The 18,791-nt window shown below is 40.2% G+C and overlaps 1 protein-coding gene across 1 annotated transcript in view; it reads right to left on the reverse strand.

The window, feature by feature from the left end:
- LAMB4 (laminin subunit beta 4) overlaps nucleotides 1-18,791 on the reverse strand; it is a gene marked incomplete at its 5' end in the record, with an annotated part of 95,338 nt that overhangs the window by 70,870 nt on the left and 5,677 nt on the right. The window contains 10 exon segments of the mRNA XM_081079719.1: nucleotides 6,767-6,878; nucleotides 7,027-7,344; nucleotides 8,355-8,377; nucleotides 8,758-8,878; nucleotides 9,893-10,107; nucleotides 10,263-10,326; nucleotides 11,257-11,445; nucleotides 12,508-12,581; nucleotides 14,760-14,895; nucleotides 18,279-18,436. Of these exon segments, the coding sequence (XP_080935845.1) occupies nucleotides 6,767-6,878; nucleotides 7,027-7,344; nucleotides 8,355-8,377; nucleotides 8,758-8,878; nucleotides 9,893-10,107; nucleotides 10,263-10,326; nucleotides 11,257-11,445; nucleotides 12,508-12,581; nucleotides 14,760-14,895; nucleotides 18,279-18,436 (1,410 nt within the window).

Raw genomic sequence — 18,791 nt, forward strand, 5'->3', positions numbered from 1 at the left:
AGGGATTGAGAAGCAATAATAACCAAAAAATTCCCTAACCTGGTAAAGGAAATAGATATACAAGCCCAGGAAGTGCAGAGTCTCAAACAAGATGAACCCAAAGAACCCACACCAAGACACATCATAATTAAAGTGGCAAAGGTTAAAGACAAAGAGAGAATTCCAATAACAGGAAGAGAAACACAACTAGTTACCTACAAGGGAGCTCCCATAAGGCTATCAGCTTATTTCTCAACAGAAACTTTGCAGGCCAGAGGGATTGGCACAAAATATTCAAAGTGACAAAAAGCAAGAACCTACAACCAAGACTACTCTACCTAGCAAGCCTATCATTTAAAACTGAAGGAGAGATAAAGGGCTTCCCAGACAACAAAAAACTAGAAGAATTCATTATCACCAAGCCAGTATTACAAGAAACATTAAAATGACTTTATTAAGAAGAAGAAGAAGGGAGAAAACAATAATAAAAAAGACCAAAAGTTTGAAAACAAAATGGCAATAACTATGTACCTATCAATAACCACTTTAAATGTAAATGGATTAAATGTTTCAATCAAAAGACATAGGGTAGCTAAACGAATAAGAAAACAAGACCCATACATAAGCTTCATTCAAGAGACTCACCTTAAATTGAAAGACACACATAGATTGAAAGTAAAGGGATGGATAAAGATATTTCATGCAAATGGAAATGAAAAAAAAAAGATGAGGTAGCAATACTTATAGCAGACACAATAGACTTTAAAATGAAGATTATAATAGACAAAGAAGGACATTACATAATGATAAAGGGATCATGCCAACAAGAGAATATAACCCTAATAAACATCTATGCACTCGACATACGAGCACCTAAATATATAAAGCAAACACTGATTGAAATAAAGGGAGAGATTGATGGTAACATAGTCATAATAGGGCACTTTAACACCACTTTGACACCAATGGAGAGATCTTCCAGACAGAAAATCAACAAGGAAACAGAGACCTTAAATGACACATAAGACCAGATGGATTTAATTATTATTTTTAGAGCATTCCACCCCAAAGTAGCAGAATATACATTTTTTTTAAGTACACATGGAACATTTTCCAAGATAGACCACATGTTAGGCTACAAATCAAGTCTCAATAAATTAAAAGAGACTGAAATCACATCAGTTGTACTCTCCAACCATAACGGCATGAAACAGAAATCAATTACAAAAAGGAAAAAAACCCTAAAAAATACATAAACACACAGAGGCTAAATAACATGCTATTAAACAATAATTGGGTTAAACATGAGATCAAGTAAGAAATCAAAAGATATCTTGAGAAAAATGAAAATGAAAACACAACGACCCCAAATCTATGGAGCAAAACGAAGAGTCCTGAGTGAGAAATTCACAGTAATACAGGTCTACCTCAAGAAACAAGAACTATCTGAAATAAACAATCTAACTTTATACTTAAAGAATTAGAAAAAATAAATGCAAACAAAGCCCAAAGGGAGTAGAAGGAAGGAAATAATAAAGATTAGAGTGGAAATAAATATAATAGAGTCTAAAAAAAAATACAAAAGATCAATGAAACCAAGAGCTGGTTTTTGAAAAGATAAACAAAATTGACAAATCTTTAACCAGACTTATCAAGAAGAAAGAGAAAGAGAGAGAAAGAGAGAGAAAGAGAAAGAGAGAGAGAGAGAGAAACAGAGAGAGAGAAAGAGAGAGAGAGACCAAATTAAAAAAATCAGAAATGAAAGAGAAGTGACAATGAACATCACAGAAATACAAAAAAATTATAAAAAAATACTATGAGCAATTATATGCCAACAAATTAGATAATCTGGAAGAAATGGGTAAATTCCTAGAAGCATACAATCTTTCAAGGCTGAATCCAGAAGAAACAGAAAATCTGAACTGACTGATTACTAAGAATGAAATTGAATCAGTAATCCAAAAACTCTCCCAAAACAAAAATCCTGGACCAGATGGCTTCACAGGTGAATTTTACCAAACATTCAAAGAATTAACAACTATCTTCCTCAAACTATTCCAAAAAATTCAAGGGGAGGTAAGTCTCCCAAGCTTATTCTACAAGGCCATCACTACCCTGATTCCAAAACCAGACAAAGGTATTAAAAACAGAACAACAATAAAAACTAGAGACTGACATCTCTGAAGAACACAGATGCGATAATCCTCAACAAAATATTAGCAAACTGAATTTAGTGATACATTAAAAACATCATATACCACAATCAAGTGGGATGTATTCCTGGTATGCAAGTTTGCTTCAATATTTACAAATCATTAATGTAATACACCACATACATAAAATGGGGGCAAAAAGCATATGATCATATCAATAGACGCAGAAAAGGCATTTGACAAAATCCAGCATCGATTTATGATCAAAACTCTCAGCAAAGTAGAAATAGAGGGAACATATCTCAACATAATAAAGGCCATATATGACAAACCCACAGCTATATCGTATTCAATGGGGAAAAACTAAAAGTATTCTCCTTAAGATCAGGAAAAAGACAAGGATGTCCACTTTCACCACTTTTACTCAACATAGTAGTGAAAGTCCTAGCCACTGCAATCAGACAAGAAAAAGAAATATAAGACATACAAGTTGGAAAGGAAGAAGTAAAACTGCCATTATTTGCAGATAACATGATACTACTTATAGAGAACCCCAAAGTTCACACCAAAAACTATCAGAATTGATAAACGAATTTAGTAAAACAGCAGGATATAATATTAATATTCAGAAATCAGTTGCATTTTTATACACCAATAACAAACTATCAGAAAGAGAATTTAAGAATACAATCCCTTTTACAATTGCATTAAAAAATACCTAGGAATAAATTTAACCAAGGAGATAAAAGCCCTGTACTTGGAAAACTATAAGACATTGAAGAAACGAATTGAAGAAGATACAAATAAATGGAGCATCTACCGTGCTTATGGAGAGGAAGAATTAACATCGTTAAAATGTCCATGCTACCTGAAACAACCTATAGATTTGATGTAATCCCTATCAAAACGCCAATGGCACTTTTCACAGAACTAGAAAAAATAACCCTAACACATATATGGAACCATAAAAGACCCAGGATAGCCACAGCAATCTTGAGAAAGAAGAGCTACCTGATATCAAACTACTACAAGGTCATAATCAAAACAGCATGATATTGGCATATATATATATATATATATATATATATATATATATATATATATATATATCAATGGAACAGAATAGAGAGCCCAGAAATAAACCCATGCCTATATGGTCATTTAATCTATGACAAGAGGCAAGAATATACAATGAGGTAAAGACAGTCTATTCAATAAATGGTGCTGGACAGATACATGCAAAAAAATGAAACTGGACCACCTTCTTACATCATACACAAGAATAAATTCAAAATGGATTAAAGACTTAAATATAAAACAAGAAACCATAAAACTCCTAGAAGAAAACATAGGCAGTAAACTCTCTGACTTTGCCTTTAGTAATGTTTTTCTGTTATATCTGCTCAGGCAAAGGAAACAAACAAATAAATAAACAATGGGACTACATCAACCTAAAAAGTTTTTGCACTGCAAAGGAAACCATCAATAAAATGAAAAGCAACCTACTGAATGGGAGAAGATATTTGCCAATGATACATCTAATAAGGGCTTAATATCCTAAATTTATAAATAATTCATACAATTCAACACCAAGAAAACAAACAATGCAATTAAAAAATGGGCAGAGGACCTGAATAGACATTTCTTCAGAGGACATACAGATGGCCAATAGACATATGAAAAGATGCTTATCGTCACTAATCAGAGAAATGCAAATGATATGAGATACCACCTCATATCTGTCAGAATGTCTATCATCAATAAATCAAAAAACAGCAAGTGTTGGTGAGGTAGTGGCAAAAAGGGCACCCTCATGCACTGTTGATGGGACTGCAAATTGGTGCAGCAACTATTGAAAATACTTTGGAGGTTCTTCAAAAAACTAAAAATAGAACTACCTTATGACCTAGCAATTCCACATCTGGGTATTTACCTAAAGCAATCGAAAACACTAATTTGAAAATATGCACCCCGATGTTCACTGTAGTGCTATTCATAATAGCCAAGATATGAAAGCAATCAAAATGCCCATCCATAGACAACTGGATAAAGAAGATGTGGTACATACTTGTATATACAATGGAATATTACTCAGCCATAAAAAATGAAATCTTACCATTGCAACAACAATGGTGGATGGACCTAAAGGGTATTATGCCAAGTGAAATAAGTCAGACAGAGAAAAATACCATATGATCTCACTTATACATGAAATCTGAAGAACAAAATAAACAAACAAAAAACAGAAATGGACTCAGAGATATAATGAACAAACTGACGGATACTAAATGGAATGAGGTTGGAGGGTTGGGTGAAAAAGGTGAAGGGATTAAGAAGAGCAATTTGGTAGTTATGACATAGACAGGGGGATGTAAAGTACAATAACTTATAATAAATATGTATAGTGCCAGGTGGGTACAAGATTTATCGGGGGGATCACTTCATAAATTATATAAACGTTTAAGCACTATGCTGTACATATGAAACTAATAAAATAATAGTAATGTCAAAGAAATATATGTTCTGAGAATCCAGTTCTTTGTATCAATTTTAAACAATCCACGTAGAGTAAAATTTTATGAAATCACATATTTACTGTGTAATCTGAGCAGAAAAGAATTCATGTATGCTTTTTGTACATTGTGATGATTTAAAGTATGAAATCTAGGATATTGTATGTATTAAGGTGGCTACTGAATTACTTTTGTATAAGATTTCATTTTATGTATTATGATTATGTAAAGTTTGAAGTTGTAGTTTCATAGCAACCCCCCCCCCCAATACAATATAACATTATATCGATGATATAACCTAAGACACAGGATTTCTGGGTATTGGTAAAGGCAAACATCCTTGGGTCCTGGGCATCTAAACTTTTTTGCTGGGTATGCCAGCAGTGCGAGGCCCTGACTGCTCCATACCCAGGCCATTTCTCAAGGTTGTGTTTGTAGCAAGCTACCTTGAAGGATCAGGTAATGTCTTCCCCTGAAGAACAAGCTGCTTCCATTTGCTATAAAAGCAATGAGTCCTCTGCTCCATGTTCCTTGTCTGTGACATAAATTCATGTACAGGGTCCACCTGGTATCCTTTGAGTTGGCCCTTTGGGACTTGGGGACATGGGAACTCACACCAATACAAACATCTTGTTGCTTGCTGTGCCATGAGTAATAAAGTCCTTTGTGTTTGACCCAGGAGTTTCATGTTCTCCAGCATCCATGAAAAAGTAACAGGTTAACTTGTTAATCTGCAAGTAAAGTAAGATCTCAGACCCAGTGACTGGCACTGGGTATTTGAAATCAGGTTTGGTCTATGCAATAATCAACAGCAGTGCTGGGACTAGAGTGAGGCAAGCAAGGTTCCTAGGGCACAGAATTTAAGGAGGTGCTCACTGCCAGGTTAGTGTCAGTGGCAAAGGTCAACCCTGCACTCACATGACTGAGAGTCAGTGCTTCCTTAAATTTTGAGACCTAGGTGCTTTGCTTGCCTCACTCTAGTCTCATTCCTACAGGGAAATCAAATCAAATTTATAAATGTTTATTTTAATTAGCAAAAATTAAAGCGTGATAAAACCAAGTGTTGGCCAGGATACAGAGCGACAGGAACTCTCATACACTGTTGGCAAGGGTGTTAAGTGGTACACACACTTAGGGGACAGTACAGTATTATCTCATGAATTGGAAGAAGTTCATGCTCTGGCCCAGTAATCCCATTACTAGGTATGACTCTTAGGGACAGTTTTTGTGTAGATGCACAAGGCCACATACAGAGGGTGCCAAAAAATGTATACACATTTTAAGAAAGGACAAAACTGTATTAATTGTAATACTCAATATATACCAATAACAAAAGATGAACACAAGTCACATTTGACTTCTGCAATTATAAGATGTGCTCAAAATGGTTACCATCAGCGTCCAGACACTTCTGATTAAGGCGAACTGCTGCTTGAGCATAGATAACTTCTCTTAAAATGTGTGTACATTTTTTTGGCACCCTGAGTATATGGCTACTGTAGCACCAGAAGAAAAATGGACAAATAGATTCTTGTCGTATTTATAGGAAGGAAGGAATTCACACAGCTTTTAAAATTAGAGAAGTAGGACTACCTGGTATGGACAAATCTCAAAAATATGTTGAATGAAATACTCAAGGATACGTACAGCATAATATCATTTATCTAAAGTTTGAAAACATGCCAACATATATTGTTTGTAGATAAAAATGTGTGGAAGTATAAAAACAAGCTTGGTGGTAACAACTGCCAAATATATGAGAGTTTATCCCTAGAAAGGAGCGTAGACAAATGGGATAGATGTGCACCTGGGACATCACTGGTCCCTGTAGTGTTTTATTCAAGCCCTGAAGATGACAGGGGAAGATATTAATACTGCGTTTTGACAAAGCCGGTGGTAGCTGTAAGGGTGTTTACTATATTATCCTCTATTATTTTGTATATGCTTGGAATATTCCATTTTAAAAAGTTGAGATTAAAGATAACATGAAAAAAATTAAGGTTAAAAAAGGAAAAAAGAAACAAGGCAATAGTTAGCTCATCCATCTTCACAGCAACACTGAATCTCCTACAGCCAATCAAATGCAGCCATTTTCAGTAGTTCGCGACTCCTCGAGCTGACCGCCTGGAGGCTCCCCGTCCCCGCATCTTCCGCCCCCTCCTGGTTGAATCCAGAACACTTTCCTGGTTCCCCAGGAAGAGCCACTGCGCAAGGCGGCGAGGACCTGGATTATCTGGCCCAATTTGTGCAGAGGAAGAAACACTCTTATTGCTGAAATGGTTTTGCACCCTCCACTCCTCCAAGTAGGGCGTCAGAGATGCTGCTAGGCCCCGTGGGGACGGCGGCCCAAGTGAGACGGGCTCCCCGGCATTTGCTCACACCCGGGGAGGCGTGGCCTCGCGGAGGCGAGCGCAGCGATGCCAGGTGGCCGCGCGCGTCCCTGTAGAGAAGCGGTCTGCCGCGCTCACCGTGCGGCCCGCGGGGTGGAGCCGGCAGCCCTCGCACACGCCCCCGCTGACGCCAACGCGGCCAGGAACGCGGTCCTGCCGAAGTGACAGCGCTGAGTGGCTGTTACCGTCACAGGCTGGGAGAGGAGAGGCGTTACTGAGCGGTCCACCGGGGTCCCCGGAACCCCCGAGCCCCGGGCCACGCACTGAGCCCCGCATCCCCTGCTCCTCTTTCTTCAGCCACTCCGCCTTCTTTTTATAGACACACCATGTATACAAACGGTTAAAACACGTGTTTCCAAAGGGCTCTTTCTACTATGAGCTGATTCTGCTCATACACTTTCTGTAGTGTGTTCCCAAAACGTTTACTATTCAGACATTTTTAAGAAATCAAATAAACCAAAATAAACCATTTGGGTGATCTAGAAGCCTTGGAGTACCATATTTGTGTTGTTGTTCAGTAGAGAGTACTTTTACTGACTTATGCCTTGTAAATTTTATTTACTTATTTATTTTAACGATATATTCTGTACGCTATCAGATAAGCTGTTACAACTGCGCCCTACCCACCTCCTCTTCTGTGAACAGGAGAGCGGGAAGGGTGTCTGCAGGTCACCACGTCCCACCTGGGGCTCAGCCAGAGCGATGCAGGGAAAGGCAGACTGTGCGCAGTGGCCTGTTTGTCTTTGTGATGATGTCTGTGCGGTTTATCTTACTGGCTCCCCCACACCCCCCAAACAGCATAAACATTTGCTGGGTCTTATATACTGGGACACATGCATGGAGCTGTTCCATAATAGCTCTTTAGTCACCCTCTCAAATCTTGTTTTTCCCAAATTTGGGAAAAGAAACAATAACAAGTTTGTTTGGAAGTTCATCAAAACTCAGAGACAGCAAACACATTACAAAAATACCTTGACCTTATTAGCCTAATATATATATAGCCTAAATATATATAATATTTTTTAAAATATATATAATATTTTTTTAAATTTTACTGGGAAATATTGGAAACAGTATGTTTCTTGGGGCCCTTCAGCTCCAAGTCGTTGTCCCCCAATCCAGCTGTGGAGGGCGCAGCTCAGCTCCAAGTCCAGTTGCCGTTTTTAATCTTTAGGTGCAAGGGGAGCAGCCCACCATCCCATGTGGGAATTGAACCAGCAACCTTGTTGTTGCAGAGCTTGCACTCTAACCAACTGAGCCACCCAGCCGCTCTAACCTAAATATTTTATAAAAAGTACAATAGCCTGTCAAACTCTAACCTTGACCTCATTTCTCCTGTTATCTGAAAGGTTTAAGGTCACATTAAGAAACGTATAATTATTCAGGAAAATATCAGGGATCTCTGTACCAAATCCAGTACTCCCCCAATTCCTGGAGTGGCACCGTCCCCACTGATGTTACTATTACCTGGCTCTGCCCCTCCTCTGGAAAGGGGCCACCCAACATGCGTATTTTTTCATTTTTCAAATTAATGTTAATTTTGGGCATGAGTGTTTGAGATGCTGGTGATTCATCCATGGGAGACACTGGAATATCATCCAGTTGGAGCCAGAAGCCACAGGGTCACCACCTTTGGTGCTTATAGTCCAAATGAACTAAATGTTCTCCCAAATAAGGAAACCAAGCAAACTCGGGCTACGCTGAGACCTCATCTCCACGCACCTCTGCAAGTGCTGTCCTGCAGGCCTGTAGCTGGCCTCCAAGGAGCGTCCTGGAAGAAGTCCTTGCACCTCTCACAGTTGGGGCCATCTGTATTGTGTTGACAGACACATCGACCATGAACCTGATTGTGTGATGAGTAAGCAGCATTAAAAGAGAGCTCATCTTTGAGGATGGAAAATGGAATGCCAGGCCCTGGGGCCTCTGTGGGTCTTAGCTTCCCATATGTTAATTACAATACCAACCTGGACTGCCTTTTATTATTCACTTAACTAGCTTTTACAGTTCTTATATTTAAGATGTCCAGTAAGCATTTACAATACTTTTTTGACATTTCTGAATACTAGTTTCCCTCAATGAGGAAAAGGATGGAGCATGTGTGTGTCCATCATAGGTGGCGATTTAGAAATATAAGGGAAAAGAGGGAATTAGAAAACAGAAAGAAACTGGAGAAAGGTACGTAATTCTCCAAAAAATGCCCTAAATGTCCAACTTCAAAGGGAGACATTCTGTTTCCAGTGAAACATGGAGATAGCTGAGTAGGAAAGTGCAAAAGCCTCGACATCAGGCCTTGTCCGATTTTGACTAATAGTTTAAAATTATTTAGTAGACAGACCCCAGGACTCTGCATAAGCACACAGTTCTTCTATTACATCACTTTTCTAAGTGTCCCAAGAATGGAAAAGGTTTGCACTATCAAGACAGTCCTTCCTAGTGTAAGAATGTTCCTTGGAGTGACCAGCTTTACAATATCAGATGTTACTCAAACACCTTGGCACTGAGTACAACAGACCTTCAGTACGTTTTTGTGAAAGAATGTGGGTCCTCCCCACTAAATCTCCATTCCCTACAAAACAAATAACAAAAAGAGAGCAAGATGGGCTATCTTGAAATCCTAAGTTATAAATTCTGTCCATGAGTTCAGTGATGTCCATATGTGGCAGAATCCACAAAAATCTCTGGCGAGAGAACTGAGGGCCCCCTGGTGGCCTGTCACGCCAGGTTGAATCATACCTGTCCCATCACAAGGCTGCACTTCGACTGCTGATCCTCACACAGAGAGTCTGATCTGCCATGAGCACCAGGACAGTGAAGGAAAGGTAGGAGAGCCAACTGCTCCTTCAGATTAGTGACTCACCATTCCGGGAGGGCTGAACACACCTCCCCGCACCTTCTGCATTGGACCACACTCGCTAGCATGGCCATGGCAAAAACAGCTGCTCCGGATCACCATCTCATGGATAGCATAGTAGTATTTATCAACGGAATCATTTGGCCTCCTTCCAAGCAAAGCATCCCCAAGGGTGTGGAGTTTGGTAAAGTTTATCCTCAGGTTTGTTAATGTCACAAGGTCTAGAGAAGGGAAAATAATGAAAATAACAAATCAGAGTGCATCGAGGTGCCCTGCTTGACTGACATCCCTTAATGTACTATGGAAATGCAAGGACAAGGCATGAAGTGAGATTTTAGAAAAGAAATTGGTGTGAAAAATATAGAGCAATCCATACCCTGGATGTAGGGGCTGGAGGGGTTTTCTGCTTCAAAGCTGGGATCCCAAACTTTTAAAACAACCTGTAAAACAAACGTAGGTAAATATACAGTATTTGACCCCAAAACATCATTGTTAAATGTACTCTTAAAAAGATCCTGGTCTTACACGAAGGTTGAGAGGATGCCTCCTGCTGACATAGAATACACGTTATCATTTGGGTTCTCGTATGAATACAAGTACCAAGAAGGTGAATGAATGAAAGTTATTAAAGTCATTCTGGCTCTTTATGCACAAGTGGTCCATGTAAGCAGAAGTCATGATACCATTGGTGAAAAGGGCTCCTGCTCTGAGGTGAGGGGAAGTGATAGGTCACAATTCAGCAAATCATTGTCAATTGGAGCTGGCAGGGGATTCTGGAGCTGCATTAAGCCGCTCCAGAAGTTCTTTCTATGATATACCTGATAATAACTCCCAACTCCAGTCCTACCCTGACCCACTGCCAGTTATCAGCTTAGCTCAGGGGGATGTTCTGGTAGCTTATAGCGCATCGAGATGAGACAACGAATCTTGGGCTGCCCTTGCTGATATGCGCCCTTGCAAGGGTTCAAAACACATGCTCCTTCCCCTGGGTTTCCTGTGCCCCGACGCCCAGCCTGGTTTTCAGCCCCTGCCCACCTTCAGCTGGGCAGTCTGTGCAGGATTATTTCTTAGAAGGTATTTATTATTTATCTGAATTTGAGATGACTTCAGGAGTCATTTCAACTTAGACACTTTCATTCTTAAAAAACCAACAGAGATTTTTTTCATTCTTAAAAAACCAACCAACAAAAACCAAACGTCTAAGTATTACTTTGTCTTGTGCACCTGAAACTAAACAAAAAAAACAACAACAACAAACAAACAAAAAAAAACCCCAACAGCTCGAGTTACATTTCAGCAAATAATACCTACATTGTTTTCATCTAAATTAACCACATGAACAAAAAGAAATCCAGGAAAGGAAATGCTACCTCACCACCAGTTGAGGGTTCAATATCCGAATATTTGGAGTCGCAAACAATGTCTCCCGCTTCCTGGGCCTGGCCAGATGTGATGTTGGGAAAGGAAGTAGCACAGTCTTTTGCAAAATATTTGAGCACTTTCCAGGTGCGTCCATAGTCTGTGGAACGTTCAACTAACATTGCGGCAGGCCAAAAAGTCTATGAAAAAATGAGTTAAACTTGTAATGCTTCACAAAGGTAGATTTTATTACCCACTTCTGATTGAACATTTGTGGTTTCTAATTCTATATTTTCAAACTTTGTATATTTTAAAGTCTCTGGTACAGTGAACATACAGAAATCTCTTTTCAACAAATGGGCAAGTATTTATGAGCACATACTGTGCTCTGGAATTGAATTCCATTTTAAAAATGTTTATGGTTGTGTGAATTATTAATTGAAGAAAGATGGCATATACATTTTTAAAAAGCTAATGTAGTTGATATTATACAGCAATTTCCATGTGGTTTTCTTGGCCTAGAATGCTTTTCCTCTGGCGAACTTACACATCCTTCAAAATCTATAATGAAGTTTACTCGGATTCCCCAGAGCAGATTTACCCTCGTCAATGAACCCCCAGCATTCTAATCATGTCTATTTCTGCATGTATCACCCTGTACTATAATTTTAAATTTGTATATGTGCTTTTATTCATGACTACACTGTGAGCTCTTTGAGGGCAAAGCCCAGTGTTTTGTTTGTTTTGTACTTTTTATAACTTTTTACTTTATATTCATTTTTAATTACCATAACAGCACCAGGCTTGACATCAAAATTAGAATTTTGATGAGCGATTAGAGAATGACTATAGCACAGGATTTTCTCTGGCATCTAACTAACCGTAGTAAAGACCCCCTTAGTTTTTCTTCCTCTTTTGATCACAGTCTTTCCATATTTCCCTAAATAATTTCCAGTTCCTGCCCTTTTCTCCTGAAAATTATCTTCCTTGCTCTGTTGTCTCTGTCCCGCAGTGCTTGGCGTTTCCCTTTATGTCATATCTTCTAAGATTCTGTTGTTGTTGTTAACCATCTAAGTCATTAATTAATGCAATGGTAATTTTTTTTTCATTCAGGAAGGAAAACCCAGATGGCATAGCTCCAGTCCAGATTCACACAGCTTTTTGTTCTCTGCAAGGAAGCAAGGAAACAAAGAAGCGAAACTCCAGGTAAGCCCAGCATCTGGTAAGTAGATGAAAGAGGCGGCAAACCTACACATCTGTACCTTGAAGGTCAGAATAAGGTGGCTGAACTGAAATAATGCCTCGAGGTCCAATCTGATGCTGACATCATCCAGACCTAAAGAAAATCCTAGGGAGAAGAAAATCAGTGATTCGAGAGACTCCTGCTTATCATGTTAATTCCTCACTGTCGCTTGTCTGTAATAAAATCCTTTGAAATCACAGGGCTGGTGATCAACATTCTTTCCTTGTCTGTTGGAGTACTTTCCCATGCCATTCCATGCCCAGGAGAAGGTCTATAGGAGAGCAATAGGATTTATCCTGACTGTGCATGCATGATTTGGTGGCCGTGCAGATGGCCACAGTGTATTACATACCACCAAGGGAGTTTCTCACATTTGCCATGGGGGGACCGAGAGGGCTCATTTCCTTGAACTCAAATCTCAACTACACACAAATGTGAGCTAACAAGCCAGTGCATGGTAACACTGACACACCCTTTTCTTCCAACAGCTGCTAGCAATCATTGCAACCAGTTTTATTGTTACTTAGCATGAAACATGTACAGCTTGGCACCGTCCCTTGGAACTAGGATCTGTGGGCTCCCTGTGGCTGAGGAGAATATGGAGGTATCCCGGCCAGGAGCCTGAACTGAGATAGCTGGGTGTGCAGACTGGCCCAGATCTGGACACGATGGAATCGCTGCTCTCTCTAGAGGGCACTGTCCCGTGGAAATGTGAGTCACATGTATCATGTACAATTTTCTGGCAACCACATTTATAAAAGTAAATAGAAGCAGGTGAAATCAGTTTTAATATATTTAACCCACTATGCAGACATATTCTCATTTCAACAGGTAATCAATATTTTAAAAATTAGTAATGTTTTATTATACATTTGCCCCCAAACTAAGTGTGAGAAAGCCGGGATGTTTTTATACTTACAGCACATCTCTATTTGAGTTAGCCATGTTTTAAGTGCTCAGTCGCCACGTGTGGCTAGGGGCTACAATATTGGGCAGCACGGCTCTCGACTAGAGTGGCCAGACTGCAGAGAACTGCGCTGCGGCCTCCGTTCCAGGGTCAACGGCTCGGGGGAGGGTTTGCTGCTCAGAGAGCAGCCACATCCCACGCCTGTCAAGGCTCCTAACCCTTTGTACAAAGGAGATCTCCTTTTCCCTCTCGGAAGTTCCTGGCTGAGAACCCTTGTTCTGTGTAATCAGCTTTGACGGAGGGGATGTGGAACAAATGCAGGACATGTGGGTTAAAACAGCTATAAATAAAAAATGGCAGTATTCGTCAGTGAAGACAGGTGACTGGTAAAAATGACCTCATATTCATTAGGGAGAGTCCAACTAGAATCAACAATTAGGATCCAAAGAACTGGCAGTTAGTAGATACCAATCATGGACTTGCCGAATGGATGACACAGAAAAATCGCCTCATATTATACTTGCCCTAAACAATTTTATATGATTATTCCCACACGCCCCTCTAATGGCCTCGGGTCCCCTTAGAGAAATATATTGAGCCGTCTGAAGAGAACAGAGGGATTGCAGCCCCCAAGCGCAACATATAGAGATGTGGCAAATGGAGTCATGCCGTGGGGGTTAAGGGTTCCAGACCAGTGTTGAAGAGGGACCATTGTGAGTGAGCCAGCCTATATTAACTTAAGCACAGAAGGTCCAAGACGAGGTGGGACTTTAGGAATCCCTGATCAGGTCCAAACTTAGAGGGGCATCTGGGAAATATGGGTGGTCAGGGCCAGAGTGAGGTTCAATATTGCTACTGGACATGACCAGAGAAGGGCACAAATCCAGGAAGGAAAGAACTGCAGTCAGAAGCCAACTGTCCTTTCGATTCAATTTCTATGTTCAAATCTTTGGCTTGCAGTAAGAAACAAAACTTGTTGAAGAAGAAAAAAGCACGTGGTGTGAACTCTCAGATTTCCCCTGGCATTATTTATTCCACTTATCAGTGTGTTTTATATTAGGCTTTATTTACCGACACCTCATAAACTTCCTTATTTTTTTAAAAGAACAAAAGAATGCAAAGACACTTTCTTCCCCCGCATAGGAAGAGCGAAACATTGTTTTGTGCTTGAAATACACTTTGATTTCTCTAGAGGAAAATAATCTTCCTTAAAACGAAAATTTGTTCTTTTGGGCTTTGCATTCTTGGTGGATATTGCTCCCTTCCAATACCACTCTTTGCTGTGACATTGTTAAAATCACACGGAAAGGCACCTTATTAAAAATAATAAGAAATAAAAAAATTGGAAAGGAACTTAATCATACCATTTTCAGATTGCCACCATTTCTTTTCTCTATCTAGTTCAAAATTTGGAATCCCATTCTCAATGGTGTGGCTGTTGGATTGGGTATGAGGATTGTACGGAAATCTGGAGTCACAGATGAAGCATTTTTGTTTCCCCTGGAAAACACCATCATTGAAAATAAAGACTTGTGATTACTTATCGTTAATCCGAATTTAAAAACAGCTGTATTTACTATGTTTGTCTTTCAATCTGGCTGAAATAAAAAGCAGAGGAAATAACAAGACATCAATTTTTCTATCAATAGGTGCTTTAATACAATCACAAATGAAATTAAAATATGACCTAGAAATTTTATAAATTTATATATTTGGGGCAAAAATGCAAATATATGTGGAACTAATATTTTTCTCATACAAAAAGCAGATGACCTGGAGGTTATTTTAAACTATAGAGAAATAATTAGGATATACTCTTTGAGTGGGATTACTTCTGTAGCCAAAAAAAAAAGAATATTTAGCAAGAAACTAATAAAACAAGGGGTCACTAGGTTATCTACAACTATATCCTTTCTTTCTCAAACATAGCTTTTGGCAGAATAGCTTCCAATAACAAAACCTTTACATCACACATGTGGATTTTGTAACAGATTTTCATAAACCCACAACAGAGAACCCCACCCTCTTGTCTCACAGACTAAGCGGTCTTATTAGTGAATCGGAAGTAGTTTTGCTTGGGATGGATTTTCAAAGGCTGCAACAGCCAATATTGGTCTTTGAGTTTGCTTAATTCAATGAGTCTGCTTGTAGCTGTACTTAGTTAAAACTCCTAAGGAAATCTCCAAAGATTTCCAGAAGACTGCCAATGACCCGCACCGTTGTTCTTGGCTAATATGTGGGACTCGGGAAGAGTGTTTTGGCAAAGCTTTCAGGAAGCAGGAACTGTTTATTACAACCCCTGTGCCAGAAATTGCCTGCAACAGCCAATGCACCTGTAGGTGTTCAGTGAACACGGTTTGAGTTGATGTCCTGACCACGGCTCAGAAGGGCCTACACAGCCTCACCAGGGCCACCTCCCTGTCTGTCTTCTCTTTTTTAAAAAATAAATTTTATCGGGGAATATTGGGGGACAGCATATTTCTCCAGGGAGTTGCCCTTCAATCTAGTTGTGGAGGGCGCAGCTCAGCTCCAAGTCCCGTTTTCAATCTTTACTCGCAGGGGGCGCAGCCCACCATCCAATGTGGGAATTGAACTGGTAACCCTGTTGTTCAGAGCTTGCGCTCTAACCAACTGAGCCACCCGGCCTCCCCCCTGCCTGTCTTCCCTTGATTACTCAGCACTATCTACACTCACTTCTTGCTCCTCCTTGCGCTCACCAAGAACTCTCCTGCCTTGGAGAGAACACCTTGATACAAGCTGTTCTCAGCTCCCCTAGGCCCCTGTCACCAAATACTCTTATCTCTTACTCCTTCCCTTATTTCAGGTCTTTGTTTAAATGCCATCATCTCAGACAGAATTTCCTTGACTTCTATCTAAAATACCACCGCCTCCCACCCTTATGACCTCTGCCACTCTCCAGCCCTTACCCTGCTTGATAATATTTTCTGAGCCCTTATCCCTACTTGAGGCTATACACACATTATATAGTTATTGGATTATTGTCTGTCACCATCATTAGACTAAGATAAATGAGGGCAAGGACTTTGTTTTGTTTATGACTGTTTTCTCTTTATCTAGAATAATGTCTGGTGCATAGTAAATGCTTAATAAAATTTGTTGCATGAATACATATGATTTTGATGACTATTTCAGCTAGAGTCTGTCAAAGTAAGCCAGTCTTTAAAGAGAGCCATATAATCTTATTACAACCACTGGCCACCATAAGTCTTATACTTGAAGAAAACCAAAATGCCCTTTGGAAATTAAGGAACGATGGAAGCTACATCAACTCTGCATAGAGGGAGGTTTGACCCTAAAAGAGAAGAAGAAGCCCTATGATTCCACCAAAAGATGTCAAGACTTCAAAGTATGGAAATTATGGGGAAGATGTTTACCTTCAGGGCACATGAACCATTCTCTCTGTAAACACTTCAGAAGCGCAGTCTTTGCTGGGACTGGCTGCAGACACTGCTTGTAGTTGAAGTGACTGAGTGGGAGTTGTGGCGGTGGGTCAGTGTTGACTTGAAGCATCTGAAGAGAATATTGGCTTACTAGCCATTTGTTAGATGATGGATGGGAAAAAATCACCCTCCACGCTGCTCGATGTGTTTGCAAACCAGTGCTTGTAGCCCCACCTATGATACTTTGTCAGCTGAAGATATTTTGAGATTTTTCCACTAACTCTACGACTTTTAAGACTTCTGTGATCTCTAAACAAAAGAAGCCTCTGAAGTACTTCTATTTTTGGTGGTGTGAAATTAAGACATAGGAACATCAACTTCTAATTATTGTCCGAGTAGATCACGAGTTGACTATGACAAAAGTACGTAAAAGCCAGTGGTTGGAGAACAAGATGGATGATGCCAGTGTTGGATATTTTCTAATATTAGAGTTAAGAACCACTTCTTGTCCACAGGACCCGGACTACTTAAAGTCACTTGAAGAGCCAAACATCCCACCTGACCTGGTGTCGAGCAAAACTTCCATAGTGTCATTTCCTTGCAAATGTAGAGAATACCCTCTCTTATACAAGTACTTCCCAAACTTAGAACAGCACTGAGCACTCAGGTATTGTGTCCACTTATTTATAATCATCCTTGTTTGCTAAAAACGAATTAAAATACAAAGAATTTCCTAGAGACCTCCAGGAGCTGCCTGAAGTGAACAATACGTGGAAGAGCCTGGGCCCCCAACATTAGGCTTGGGTCCAGCTTCCTTCCTGCACATCCTCGCATTGAAGGATCGAAGTGATTGCTCAGGCTTTGCAACAGGTATGATGTGCAGATGACCTTGTCTGCTTGTCCTGCTTCCAGAGCACAAGGAAGAAAAAATACTGTAAAGCAACAAGTCCTTTTATAAAACTGGTCTTTAAGGGAAAAAAAAGGCCCCCAAATAATGTTCACATTGGGGTTTTGTGGTTTTTAGGTGAGACAGTTTCCTAGAGGTGTTGTGAGTCTGGCACAGAAAGAATTGCAAGTCCACACCCTTGTATCTCTAAAGCGGGACAATGAGAGCTCAAGCCAGCAGAGGCCTGAGGCCCTGAGGGGTTTTCAGTCTTCACTGTAGGAGTCAGTTACACTGACTCTGTGGGGATCACTGAGGCAGCCAGGCAGAACAGCACATTTCACAGTAATTCCCTTCAAAGCCTGAACCAATTTCTGGCCACCTAATTCTAAAGATACCAAGAAACAGATGAAGAGATCTTCCCTATTTTCTGATCTGTCAAGGTTTTCTGGACTTTGAATTCACTTGCGTCTCTCTCAGATGTTCAGGAAGGAGTGTTACCACCTTTACTGTTGTCTGGACAGCCACAGATGTATTTGGAAAAAACCTATGGCATTGATGAAATAATGTCCCAACAAGTAAACAAAGAACCAACCCACCTCGAGGTAGCCAAGGATGCAGTATTTCTGGGCCCCGTTCAGCCCGCAGGTAGAAGAAGCCATGAGCTGTGTGCTGCGGCCCAGAAGGAGATTGCCGGTGGGGGGACGGCAGGAACCTCTGTTGCATTCATCCTCAGCTTTCACATAACTGAGCAATCCTTGAACACAACAGAAACAGCTATGTAGAAGGCAATCTAGGGGTAGCAGAAAGCTTAAGGAAGCAATTGGTTAAGTTGGAAAATTAACAGTCCCGTGATTGATGAGTATATCTCTCTGCTGATCTGTTGATCATTTAGACCCTGGTCAGGGATTCTGTCTGATGGAAATCTCTTAGCCTGGGAGGTTATACCATCTGCATTCATGTCCCCACCTGGGCCAGCCTATAGCCAATGACTGAGGAGTACACAGTTCAAAGGCTGGCCCCATTGCCTCAGGCTGGGATCAAGCCCACTGTGCAGTTTATGCCCAGAACCTCTCCATGGGAGGAGGTGGAAGCCTGACTCCAGCTCAGAC

This window comes from Rhinolophus hipposideros (assembly GCF_964194185.1).
Source record: "Rhinolophus hipposideros genome assembly, chromosome: 18".
Lineage (NCBI taxonomy): Eukaryota > Metazoa > Chordata > Mammalia > Chiroptera > Rhinolophidae > Rhinolophus > Rhinolophus hipposideros.